The 13,992-nt window shown below is 38.6% G+C and overlaps 1 protein-coding gene across 1 annotated transcript in view; it reads left to right on the top strand.

The window, feature by feature from the left end:
* The window catches only part of Ca-alpha1t (Ca[2+]-channel protein alpha[[1]] subunit T), a 96,273-nt gene that overhangs the window by 28,044 nt on the left and 54,237 nt on the right, over positions 1 to 13,992 (top strand). Inside the window, exons 3-5 of the mRNA XM_076900994.1 lie at positions 875 to 1,008; positions 3,330 to 3,427; positions 4,808 to 4,979. Coding sequence (XP_076757109.1) covers positions 875 to 1,008; positions 3,330 to 3,427; positions 4,808 to 4,979 — 404 coding nt within the window. The remainder of the gene's footprint in view (positions 1 to 874; positions 1,009 to 3,329; positions 3,428 to 4,807; positions 4,980 to 13,992) is intronic.

The following is a 13,992-nucleotide window of genomic DNA, read 5'->3' as shown; positions in this document are numbered from 1 at the left end:
AGAGGCTAGAAAGAGAGAATTTCGTGCGTTATCTATCGTTAACGAATTTATATTTAACGAGGCGAACTCGGTGCAATCAGAGTTCGACGTATCACGGATTTCCGGACTGCTGCGCTTTCAATTGCAGCGTGCACGGCGGTGCCTCGACCTTTTCTTTTCCTTTCTTTCTTTCTACCTAAAAACGCGATCGATTCGATTGGACAATTTTAATCAACGATATACGACTTAATCAGCAACTCGAACAAGGTACACGCACGAAATTCACGTGTTATCAACTTGTTTCCTCATGTTAAATTACATCTGGTGTCCGTGTTTCTTACTTTGTCTTTGGCGCAAATCATTACAGTTCTATTTCAGTAAGTTTCAGTAATTTTCAAAAACGTGCCTACAATCTTATCCAATAACTTATATAAAAACTTGTAAGGAGAAGTTACGTTATCTATAATTTCGTTTACTTCCAATTCTTCCCGCGGTATATACGTTTTCCATGGTAGTATTCAATTACTGGCACTATCGCTTGTAACGAACATTAACGTAAGCACCAACGCGCGCTATAGAGAACGATGCTTCTCGAGTAGAAACGGTGGACTGCCCCAGATTCGAGTCGAGATTTCTTTCGGAAGCGGAATGAAACGGAACTGTGGAGGGAACTTCCCGAAGAAGTTCGTTGCGGGGGCTCGAGAAGAAAAAGAATATCGAAACTGGAAAGTCCTGACCCAGAGGGGGAGGGATCGATTAATCGCACTGTTTGTCCCGCTCCTCGCGTACAGTTTCACACGTCGGTGGGGGCAAACAGGAAAAAGCATTTGTTGATAGTTCGACCGATACTTACGTGTGTTTTCTAATTGGCTCCTGTCCCGTTCGAATTTTCCAGATGTTCGACGACATCATTTTCGCCTTCTTCTCCCTCGAGATGACAATCAAGATGGTCGCGATGGGCATTTACGGCAAGGGGACGTATCTCGCGGATTCCTGGAATAGATTGGACTTCTTTATAGTGGCGGCTGGGTGAGTGTTTGCTAATTGTCCCTTGTTTCGGGGCTCGTCATGCGCGCGGGACATTTTTTTCTTTTTTTTTACCTGTGCAACGAATCTACTGACGCGCGTACGTTTTTACGCTAAAATCATACCACCAATGAACATTGCACAGTGTCCTGGAAGGTGATGTCTCGCGTGGACGAAATTAGAAACGTCTATTTACCGATTTTCTTACGTCGTGAGAACCCCTTACAGGTTGGTTTTAAGAAAAAGTGGTATTAGCTTTTGGATTATATTATGAACAGCTGTTGTGTGGTACAAACGTAGCAAGATGCAGATTCGTTTACTATTCTATTTTCGCACTCGTTATTAAATTCTGTTTATATTGTGATCATCAAACGCTTCATTTCGAACAATAATAAGTATAATAATCGTTTCATTTGAAGTAATGAAAATTGTTATAAATATCTGTAACGTTAATTTCAAATTGCTTTGTGTGTAAGACAATGGAAGATTTGGTACGATTAAATTCTGTAAAGTGGCGTCCAAATTTTCTTCGAAACGTGTGCGAATGAAAGAGAAGGTCAGGGAAAAGAAACGAAACTTGCTGCGAGCTCGATCGAGGAATAAATAGAATGCACTCGTTCTAAAGTAATTTTTATTCTCGTATAGCCGCCGATATAAAGTCGCTCGAAAGTTTCGTTTAATCCTGACGATGTTCTACGGCCACGGAGCCGGAAATGTGTTTCACGGGAAGTTCTCCTTGAAATAAAGTTTCGCGGATTGAACGATGTCAGACGGATAAAGTTAATCGCGCGAGTACCACGGACGTACTTTGGGGTCGCGTGGAGTTGATAGAACACGATGTCGCGTCAGTTTCGTTTCGCGTTTAGTGAGATAATTAAAGCGACGAAAAATTTTCTTTAATTACATCAGGCATTCAATTATACGGAATTAAAATAAAACCCGTTTTTATTATATTAATTGATAATTTTGAAATAATAATAATGTGGAATTACATTAGGATACATTTAAGTTTAAAGTTCTTCGCGCATCTGGTGTTAATTAAATAGTGTAGTGTAATAGTGATAGAAGAGTATGTATAATGTCTGTGTGAAGTCGTGTCGATGGACAGTATTTAAGACAAGCATTGGGGAAAATTTTTGGATACTTTCTTCTTTGCGAAAATGTTCACTTCACAAGGTTGCTGTTCATTTAGAATCCTAATCATAACGATTATATTGCATTTGTTTGTGATTTCTCAGTCAGCTCAAGAAAGTATTTAAATGTTTGAATGAAAAAAATGGGTTAATAAAAACCCATTACTTGCTAATAAAGTACAAATCAGTACGCTTGGAAAGGAAGAGGTTGCTTGAAATCACCTTAGGAATCATCCATCCCTTCTTAAATACATTTTACAAGAGTGGATCGAAAAATAAATGGAAGTTGAAATGCACACTTTACTGCTTTAACAGGAGCACTCTTTTATCCACTTAGAGGATTTCAGAGGGAGAAGAATTATTTGTTTTAACAGAAAGAGATGAAATATATTTTATTTTTAAAATTCGCCTCGAAACAAGTACCTTCGGTATAAAAATTTTATAGATTCCATCTCGAAACTTTTATTCATGTTGATAAGTAATTTTGATGGCTGGTTCCATTTTAATCGATCGAACAAATATTATAAAAATTATATCAACGTTATGAGTACTGTATAGTTACATTGTTTTTAGAGACAAAAGAATTTCTTTCAGTATAGGGGATTTAAATGAAGTTACATTTTGGAATAGCTGCAGCTTTTATAATTGACTGTATACGATGAAGTTAATATATTTTTAGCAAGGTAGAAGTGAAACGTAGAGCAAACCAACTTTGTTTAAGACTTGAGGAACGTGTGGAGCGCCAAATATTTCAAAACAGTTTAAAAAATGAAAACATTTCAAACAAGACATTTTACGTATAAGTAGAACGCACACGACAAAAATACTTTGAATATTGTGTTTTAGTGTAACTCAAAATTTTAGCTCTGATATAATTTATTAAAAAATTTGTAGAATCAAGGATAAACATATTTGTAATGTCAGGTATGTTTTATTCTTTTAAATTGTATAAGTTCTTAGTTTTGTATATGTATGCGGAGAAAAGGTTAGAATAATATAGTATATTTATAGTAAATTTATAGTAAATTAAAATTATAGTGAATTTTAAAAATAAGTTATAGTAAAATATATAGCAGATTAGAGATTTCAAAGCAACATCGAGAAATTTAATAGATTCGATGCAATTGATCTTTAAAATTTAATAAACGCCTGATACGAAAGTGAACGAAGCTCTATTCAATTTTATTGCAGTGCACTGGAGTATTGTTTGAACGTAGAAAATATGAATTTATCGGCGATAAGGACAATAAGAGTCCTGAGACCACTACGTGCCATCAACAGAATTCCAAGTGAGTACACCAACAGCCATTTCATATCTTTTGCTTCTATATAAAAAAAAATCCTTTCTACATAATCTGTATATAGTTTATAAGGTGTATATACAAAGATTGGAGTGGATTTTTCGTTTAAAAATAAGTCAGAAAAGAGTAAATAATGTTTTCTACTGTACAAAACTTTTTGTTTACGAAACGATTGATTTTCGTTCGAGACGAGCGCAGTTGAATTCAAATTAGTCCTTAACTTAACTCGACTCGTCAAAGTTTTCTTCTCTTCTTCTTTTCACGATACATTTGAAACGAATGTCTTTTTTACATGGTACCCATCAATTTCGAAGAAAGAGAGGGAGAAAACAAAGAAAAGCATTCCTTTCTTTAAAATTGATGGGTATCGTGTAGAGAAGGCATTCGTTTCTATTGACATTTTATTTATTTTTAATGATCTCTAATGTATCCCAATTCATCAATTTTAAGTAACTCGTAGTAGTTCCTCCTATACTGTCTGACATAATACCATATCTGATATCGAAGGGAATAGAAATGGTACGATACGTTCGAATTCAATTTTCTCCGCACTGAATTTTCTTACCAGAGAAATTTATTTCCAACTATGACACATTTTAATACCAAAGTTCATATCATTTTCATCTTCACTACCGATTACGCTGAATTTTGTTTAACGATCGCGATCGCGTTACAATTCATACGGTCGAATATGATCGCAAGTATCGAACAAATTGATAAACTGATTATTTTTTGCTATACAATGTTCGGTGAAAAAGATTGATCATGAAAGTCGAACGTCGATGACTCAACCGTACGAAAGTTTTCCGCCGCCGCGGCTGCAGCTTTAAATAAAGACGCTTAAAAGAAGATTCCGCATCCTCCCTCGTCGATCGAATGGACGAATTTATACTTTTCCGCTACAGTTCGCGAGAATTATACCAGCGCGGAGTATAAACGCGCGCGTGTATCATAAATGAACTTGAGAACGATTTATTCCCGAGCGATCCAGATGAACAAATAACGGCTGGGTCGATATAGAAGCCGATACACCGTGTTTAAACGTTTCCGTTGTCTATAACATCCTTCGCTTTCCACGCCGAGTTTTGTATTTTTACGCTACGGGTAACACTTCTCTCTCTCTCTCTCTCTCTCTCTCTCTCTTTGGCTCGGTATCCGGATGACATTATTCCTCCCCTAGCGACGTAAATAGAAAAATCCTTTATTTATCTGATTCCTGTTGAAACTCTGGTGACGCCATCGAGCGGCAACCTGCGCAAACAAAGATTTTTTAACGAGACTTAAGCGTTGCGGTATTTCGCGTTCTTTTTTTTCTTCCTACCCCCTGTTTTTCTCTCTCTCTCTCTGTCTCTATCTTTCTTTTAACAGGTATGCGGATACTGGTGATGCTTTTACTCGACACTCTTCCTATGCTGGGCAACGTGTTGCTGTTGTGTTTCTTCGTCTTCTTTATATTCGGTATCGTCGGCGTGCAATTATGGGAGGGCATCCTGCGTCAACGGTGCTTCTTGAAGGCTCTACCGAACATCAAGTATCCCGGGTAAGTCAAGCCAACGATACGTCCACGATAGCTATCAATTTATTATTTTACTACGTTATACGTCTCTGAGACGATAAGTTCGTCTGGTTCGTTTATTATTACTATTATTACTACGCTTAACTTGCATCTATTCCGCATTTTCGTCTCTCTCTCTCTCTCTCTCTCTCTCTCTCTCTCTTTCTCTCTTGCTTTCTTTCTTTCTTTCTTTCTTTGTCTCTCGTCTTTGTCTTTTACTCTTCTCTGGTCTCTCTTTTTGATCCACTTCTTGTTCGCTATGCAATCATCGAGTCAACGTTAACACGCATACACCAGGCTGCATTGCGTTGAGATAAACGTGGGCCGTACTCTATTTCCAGAAGATGGTGCAATACACGGACACGCGACTGGATAAGTATTAACTCAGCCATCGAACGCGCACACACGTGCATACCAAATTGCTCGCCACGAATCGCCCTTTTCGTGCTTTGTCGAGTCTTTCTTTTTTTTTTTTCCTCTTCTCACGCGGCTCTCTCTCTCTCTCCCTCTCTTTCTCTCTCTCACTCACCTCTCTCGCTTGCCTTTCACCGGGATCTGGTTTTTAAATGTAACCTTTAATGTTTTCAGCTCGTCGAACTGTACACACACGCTGTTCGGTTGTTCCGTCTACTATTTCTCTCGTAAATAACCTTCGTCTCGACGCTAATCTCTCTTCCTCCCGTTTGTCGGCACCGGCGACTTTTCAAATTCCAATTCCCCGGCCGAGAATAAGGCAATCGTTGAACGTGCACTTGTACATACATATATTTCCCATCGACCTCGTTTTATTCCGGATTAAAGAGCGTGTCCGCGTATAGTCACGGGCTTTTCGTCACCGGTATGCCCCAGTTTAGAGAAAATCATGAGGTTCTAGAGAGGAATCCCAGCGCTTCCGCGTTACACTCCCAGGAACGATCGCGTCCGTTATCAGATACGTTACATCTACCTCTCTTCCCGTAAATTTATTTTCGGCTTTATATACATATACGTATATACCGCTATCCATTCGCTGGTTATTTTCACGTGGTACTTTCCAAACAACCGCGCGAAGAATCTTCCAGTACTAAGGGCCATTTTCATTTTATTCCTGTATCCTCAGTTACATTTACGGTTAAATATTGACCAACGCAATTGAGCCTAATCATACCACGAAAATATCGTTACTAATTTTAAACGAGTAGACCCCGCGATTTTATTCTAGATGGACATGGTTTTGTGTTTTGAATTTTTGTCTTAATCTTCTATGGGCCGAACTTATTTTACACGCAGATAGCTTGATATTTCCGGTTAACAATGCTGCCAACTATTATTGTTTTTTGTATTTCCGGTTAACAATGCTGCCAACTATTATAGTTTTTTGTTAGCTCCGAGACATGTACCGTGTTCTCGTTTTTAACTTTACTTCTTCATCCCACAGCGTCTTCGTTTGATAGTTCGAGGAGGTACTTTTTTCACACCCTGTTAGTAATTAAGGAGGAAACAGTTCGAAGGATAGTAGAAGAAATAGTAAACGTATATGTACGCGACGGTGGCCCCTTAAGAAACGTTTCCGGTACATATACGATTCGTTCACGCAGTACGTTGAAACGCACGGCGAAGTAGCTACGAGTTGTCGTCGCAGGTTGTATCGCTTTGAGTAAATTGGAGTTTTTTTCCCTCGTGCAATTTTCTTCCCTCTGGCAGTCTTCGCTCCGCAGACTACTTTCGCCACCCTTCTCCGCGTCTTTGTTCCGTCTCGCTTCACTTCGTGCCTAACCACGGACACCTCTCGCGGATCCGCATAGGTCGGCCGCTGTACGCGAATATTTTTAAATCGAAACAGCCGCACCGGAAGTCTCGACCCGTATTGTATTTTGTTGCGTGTTCCCAAGCCGTAAAATCGGATTTATTTATTCGTAAAATATACGGCGGTTGAACGAGGAACTGGGGGAGTTTGTTAAATGAACGCGACTATTAAAGCGAGCCGCAACACACGCTCAGATGTCTCGCGTTCGCCGAGGTTACGGTTAAATGTTTCAGAAACGCTTCCGCGCGTTCCATCCTCGCGTTTCAACAGTTTTTAGACGTATTTTGCGCGGCAGAATCTTGCTATTCTGCACAGGGTGTTGGAAAAGGGCGAGGTTACGTGCGCTCAACCGAGGTACGCGCAAGTACCCGCCATTTAATTCGAACTGGAGTACAATGTTCTGGAAATTTTGTCGGATTAATATTCGTTTCGGATAATTATACGACGGAATTAATTTTAATAAATAATAATAATAAATATATATTGTATAGTGAAATAATAATGTAATAAATTATTTCTATCATTTCTTCTAACGAACTGTTTTGAGCTATGCGAGAGTTAGACTAAACTATGCCCATCCGTTTTAAATTTAGTTTTATCACTCCTCTTTCTTTATTTTGTAAGCTGATGTTCATCATCGAATTTCGTAGATAGAAATCTGATCTTTGCATTGTCATAAACTAACTGACTCGAGTCACTTTATCACGATAAAGGGAATATTTTGGAGCAAATAAATTCAGTGTTATTTGTTGATGTACTTTAGTAAACTTTAACTTTTTAAATCATGAAATAAGCCGATCTTTGTAAGGGGAATGTAATTGTCATTGTCGTACTATCGTTTACTGAAAATTAACGGAAATGGACTTGGTTTAATCTACCTCTCAGATACAGAACTGTAAGTAATTGTTCGAAAGCTTTCGTTTCTGTTTTCTCTTTGCACGTACACTGTACGTAAAATGAAACGAAAAACACCAATCGATGAGCATTTAATATATTTTTTTTTCTATCAAGTATAAAAGTGTAAATATTATGCTAATTAATTCTTGTTCGATGAAGAAGTACAAAGTTAAATACAGTCGGTCCACGATTGAAACGTAGCAGAAATTTGTAGCGGGTTTCAAATCACGATTCGCGTACTGTTGAATGTTTACTTGTACAAAAATAGTATTGCACTTCGTGCAGAGAGTCAGAAACTACTTTCCACCCGCTTAATTCAATTTTTCTGTGCACACGAAATATTCTCAGTGGACATCTTCGCTTCTCAAAAGCGACATTCTACTTTCCATCTTGTACCACACGCTTAGCGTTACGTAGAAAAACATATTCCAAAGTCATTTCAACGAACAATTTGTTCGTACGTTACTAGAGTTTAGCACAGCCTTCTTTTATCACCCTGCATCAAATATTTTGCGTTCATAAAACACTTTACGGTCACGGAGACGTTGTTACAGTAGATGTTAAAAAAAAAAAGAAAAGAAAAAACTGTTGTTCGTGGCACGCGAATCGTCCTCCAAAGTAAACTTGGCCAAGCTGTAAAAGAACTTCTCAACGCGGTCGACGAACGAAATTCCTTTGCTTCTGTTTCTCGATAGAAGCAACAGCATCGTCGCGAAGCAACGGAAGACGAGGCAATCTCGATCGACTGTTCTGTCATCTTTTTGTCTCTGTGTTTCACGAATAAAAAGAAAAAAGAAAGCGTAGACATTAGAATGTAAGTACATGACCTTAGGGGGCAGTGACAGGCTATTGTTTCGCTGTTGCAGGTTACTCTCGGACGAGTACTCGGTTCGATCACGCATTTAGTAAGCTCTAGTAGAGAACAATGTGCTATGCATATATACATACCTATCTAAATATCTAAATTTATATAAATCACATAATATGCATAGGCGTGCATCCATGTGTGCATACATGTATATACATGCATACGTCACGTGCATATGTACATACATATATATATATTATATTTATCTCTCTGTTTGTTCTTGATCACGGTACGAGTGTACAGATGTATTTATAGTGTGTACCAAGTATAGAGCATGCCACCTTGTTTAGAGGTGAATAAAATACTATTTCGAACTTCGATGCCGAGTAAACGGGAATGAAACGGGCTCGGACGAGCGTTTCGGTTCGACGGGACTAATCAGAACGGATTCTACGTTTCAATTGGTCATTGAACGCGCGATTAACAATTGATAACCAGTGATAATTAATCGACATTGTATATAGAGGGCGTTTCACGCGAAACAGGCCAGCTGCGAAAGAATGATGTCTATGCACGCGAAAAATCGCGTGATTTAGAAAAGTAAAATAGTAGAAATAGTAGAGAAGGTGTTTGAAACAATTGAATGAAATGAATAAACGTAAACAGATGGTGTGTTTTACGCGGAACACCCCGTACATAGTACTCATTATTTCGAAACGGTATTTTACCCGTCTCTGCATCTCTAATCTGTCGTGTACCGTCGTTTTGTATACTAATGCCACAAGCCGACGCTGCGGTCGCTGCAGTCACCGGCGATCGGGCATACTGTATGTCGTTTGGAACGTACGCAGCTTGGAACGTACGACACGAATGCGAACGATCAGAACTTTTCCTAGAAACATATTGTGTGTGTACCTACGTATAGACATCGCACAGTGTCGAGCTCGAATGTACTCTCTCTCGTGCCTCAACGATCTTTCAACTTTCTTCTGACTTCACCCTCTATCAGTGCACGAAGAATCGATGTTCCCTGCCCCTCTTTACTCTCTGGTCTCGCTGGTCATCCACTTCGCGCGTCTCTGCGTCTCTTCCACTTCCACCCCCCCTTTATATACTATTTTTTCTTATTCTTCTCTGTCTTTCCCTAAAATCTGTTCGCCACCCCATCGAGTTTAATTAGCACGCTCGACGACGTCTCCGTTCGACTTTCTGACGCGTCTTCGAGCTTGTCGTACGCCAGCTTTCCTCCCTTCGTTGCGCCAAGTAGTGGTTTATTTTCCTAAGAGCTCGCGTGCTCGTCGCCCTCTGCGGCGGTGGTCATTCAACCGCGGAACAATAGCAAACGGGCGGACGCCGGGGTGAAACGCATTTGAAAGGATCCAGTCCTCCTCGTAACTTCCGCGCGCGACGTACACCGCCGCGAAAACGGCTGGCTCGATTATAATTTCGGCGGCGAATTTTCCCGCCGTCGAGGCCACCGCCTCAGCCTCGAGGAACCGGCTCTTCCCGGAGTTCCAAATCCATCCCAGAGCTAATTACTCACGCGGTTTACGCGGCGGCTATTTTCATTCCTTTATCGACGTACACGTGCTCTCAAGCTCTCGTCGCGGTGAAAACCCGTGCTTCCGCGTAGCTTCGACCGAGCAACCAAGCGCACCTACTACGTATCCCCATCTACGAGCCACCTCGCTTAGGGTTGCGGTTCCATTTGATGCGTAGCCGCGCGTCACGCTCGAGGAGGCATTGCGAGCGTTCCTACGCGCGCATTTAGCCGACAATGAATGCTTTTAATCCTGGTAAACAGTGCGTTTTGTCTGTTTAGATTCTTTCGGGGGATAAAATGCCACTACAAATGGCGAGATTTCCGTCCGATTTTCTATTTTAGTGCTTTCAGACACGGGATTCGTACCGAGAATCTCTGCTAATATCAATGTTGAGTTGAAGCGCGTAATTCTGTATGATCGAGTCACGTTGTAATGTTGTGGTGGGAGGTAAATTTGATACGATTTTGTTTGTCGACACTGTTTGTAGCTCTTCCATTTGCGAACCGTGGTGCTCGGATTTTTCGAAACGCTAATGCGTTTCGCGTTTATATATTTATGTAGAGTATTCCAAAATCGAATCAATACGCTTTACGAATTGAAGTACGAATGTTTTAGTAGAAACGTGTGTTTTGCATTTGACGTTATTAAAAATTTTCATTATCAGCTACCAGTAAAAGGGACATGTTGTTACCGAATTTTTTATTTTACATCGTTTTAGTTCTCAAATTTTTTCTAGAATGAATATTCAACACCTTATGAAAGTTTTAAAGATGTCCTGTTTTAGATATTCAGAACATTTTACAGATACCGATTTGATAGTAACTTTTGAAGGTGTTCTTAACAATAAGGAATGAAATTATATCTTTTAATTCTTATTGTGTCAGCTAAAGGAAGGGTTATTTTTTATTACACAAAATGGCGTTGCTTAAAATCAGGGATGAAATAGGAATGTAAGAACGTAGAAACTATAAATTTATAGTAAAAAGTATATTTTTACAATTGTTAAATTTCCTCTCCTAGCTAGCAGAGGAAAAGCCATTTTTAAACAATCTATTCTCGTTTTGCGCAGTTCATATGTAAATAAATTTAAGCAACATTCATAATAAAATAAATTACTGGTTCTCCAATATTTATATATATAATTACATTAAAAAAATTTTTGTTTCTAGTACAATTAAAAAATAATTTATAAATATATGAAGCTTTTAGCTATTGAACGTAAAAATGTCCACCCATCGCAGCTGACACGTTTACTTAATTTAAAAATCATAAATTTCCATTTGATCGATCTCTCAGTCTTATAAATTCCTTGCGAATCGAGAGCACTCGGCACTGTTCTCAAATCTGCGTCACATCGTAGCAACTCACGACCGATAAGCACGGAACGACCGCGTAAAATAGTGGAGAGCACTTGCACGGTTACGCATTCGATGCAACGACAGCCTCGTTAGGCATTCGAATAGCTTATTTCTTTTTTCGTTACACACGTTCAGCACCAACGAGTCTAGAGCGAACACGTAATGTAGCTGTGCCGTGTCTTACGCTTAGGGCTTTGGGCACGCTCAATAGGGGTAGTTCCGGTGGGTGCACATGTCATCACGCTGACATTGTTCATAACTTTTAGGGGGGATATTTCCGCAGATAAGATGGTAATTGAATTATAAAAAAAGGGATCTCAAAATCCGGAATCGTCCTGTCAGGTTAGATAGGAGAAAAATTGGATTGAAATTTATATAAAATTTTAGAATAAAACAAATCAGTACGATAGTATTCTTTTGCAAGAGTAAAAGAGGAATAAAATTAAAACCAGAATTATACAATAACGTGCATAAATACTCGTATAATATTATATACCTTCACCAGAGATTTTCATCTCCCTGCTTTTTGAGATATTAAGAATATTAAATTTTATAATAGCCTTTTCCGATTCTGTTTTTCAATCTTGCGTTTCCATTTTGTAACAGCGTTTCCAATTATTTTCCAATAGCTTTCAATTGGGCTGTTACTCAGCCATTTTAATTGTTATCGTTCTGTCAGATATTAAAGATTGATATTCAACGAAAAATAGCATAATACTATTTTCGTGTTACACGAGAAAAATGTTAAATAAGCGGCACGAAATTGTAAAAGTGTAAGTTTCCAAAAGTGACCGCAACTTCGTTATACGACATGCATTCCTAGTGCAACGTGTACATTAAAATTACAAGAAATTGTTGGTCGACACTTCTTGGGCGTCGAGGAATTTCTACATTTCGGCGACCTCCTTTTAAGGGTGAATTTCAGTCCCCAGAAATTGATTTACGCGAAATGTAGACCAAAATGTTCAAAATGAGGAAAGGTCAAGCTTCAATTCCGTTTTTTGCCGAATTTCAACAAATTATGATACCTCTTTGAAATCTGGCAACGTCTCAATAATATTTCGGTGATGCAATCATTTTCTCTCGGAATTTAGAACTCTTTTTGGTTCACGAACCAAATAAGTCTGCGAATCTCTTAAATTCGTTCAAAAATGATGAAATGAGTAGATATTTGAACACGTTTTTTAAAGACGCATTTAATTTAAATTATGCTATTTGCTAATTTAAAAAAATTTGTTTGCAATCTTCCGTTTATTATAATTATATTTGTCGTATAGTAGAAGAAGAAAGTTTGAATATAATTAATTCATGAACAGTATTATTTCAACTATTAGACTATATCAGCAAATAAACAAATTTATAATATATTTTAAATATAAATAAATATACACGAATAAAAATTGAACGATAATTGTTAGGAAGAAAATTTCCCAAAAATTTGAAATAATTGTTAGAAAGAAAATTCCCTACAAATTCGAAATAATCACTAAAAAAGAAATTCGTCAAGGATTCGAAATTATTCTTAGAAAATTCAAGATAATTACTTAAACGTATTCTTTGAAGTATTTCGGTGGTTGAAAACTATCGACGCCAAAACGCAACGAACGGAAGCGTCGCATTCCGTGGAAACAACCGGTGTGCACGATATTTCACGCTGTATACGAATATAACGTTGTTAATAATTCCGCTTTAGGCGGGCACCGAATAAATTCGACGATCCCCAGTTTATTGTACCTATCGCGTGATTCCGCATGCCGGTCCCCATGATTTATTTAAGCGCGCGATATATTCAGATGACTTTCCTGTACCGGGTGCGCCCCGTTAACCATCTCTCGCTCTCGGTATTGAAATATTTTTGCGCATCCATTCGCCTCATGAATAATGCGCGCCGTATTTTTGATCCGCGCACTGCCAATAGACCTCGCGCGATCTAATATAATTGATTGACGCAATTTGAATTTATCGCGGACGGCTCCGTTTCGATACGTCGATGTCGATTACTTTTGCATAAGTCGCATCGGAAATCGTGCCAATTGATTTACGGAGATTTTCTATTACGGTTTTATTATAGCAATGGTCGATAGTACACGCGCATTATGAATCACGTGCATGCGTTTTTAAATATCCTTCGTACGGTTCTCGCGCAATTTATTGTTTCTTAAATGTTGTAATTTACTTATTAAATATGAAAGAAAGTCAAGTTTTATTCTACTCTACATTATACAATTAAAAATGATTGCGCGAGCGTTGTCAGACGCATTAAAAAATTTGAATGAAATAAAATTTTAAATAATGAAATTTAAAAAAAAAACCGTAACAACGTACAGACACAACTCAAATGGTAAATTTCTCGAGAAGCATCGAGCGAATAAAAATCTCGATGTCCTTCGAAAGAGAACCACTCCATAAATTCCCTTCTATGGAACTTAAATAAGTAACCTACAAATGGCGGCGAGTAAAAGCCGCCTACATCACGAAACTGGATCAAGGCTCTCCAAAGGGCGAATAAATAATTATTTAACGCAAGTCGAAGATCCGAACTCGGTATTGTTCGAGCCCACCTTTGTTCGCTCGAACTTCGTGAGAACGATTCGTCTCGTATCGT

Source organism: Xylocopa sonorina, chromosome 9 (assembly GCF_050948175.1).
Source record: "Xylocopa sonorina isolate GNS202 chromosome 9, iyXylSono1_principal, whole genome shotgun sequence".
NCBI lineage: Eukaryota > Metazoa > Arthropoda > Insecta > Hymenoptera > Apidae > Xylocopa > Xylocopa sonorina.
Note: the sequence above shows the minus strand (reverse complement) of the source record. Positions and strands in the feature narration are given on the sequence as shown.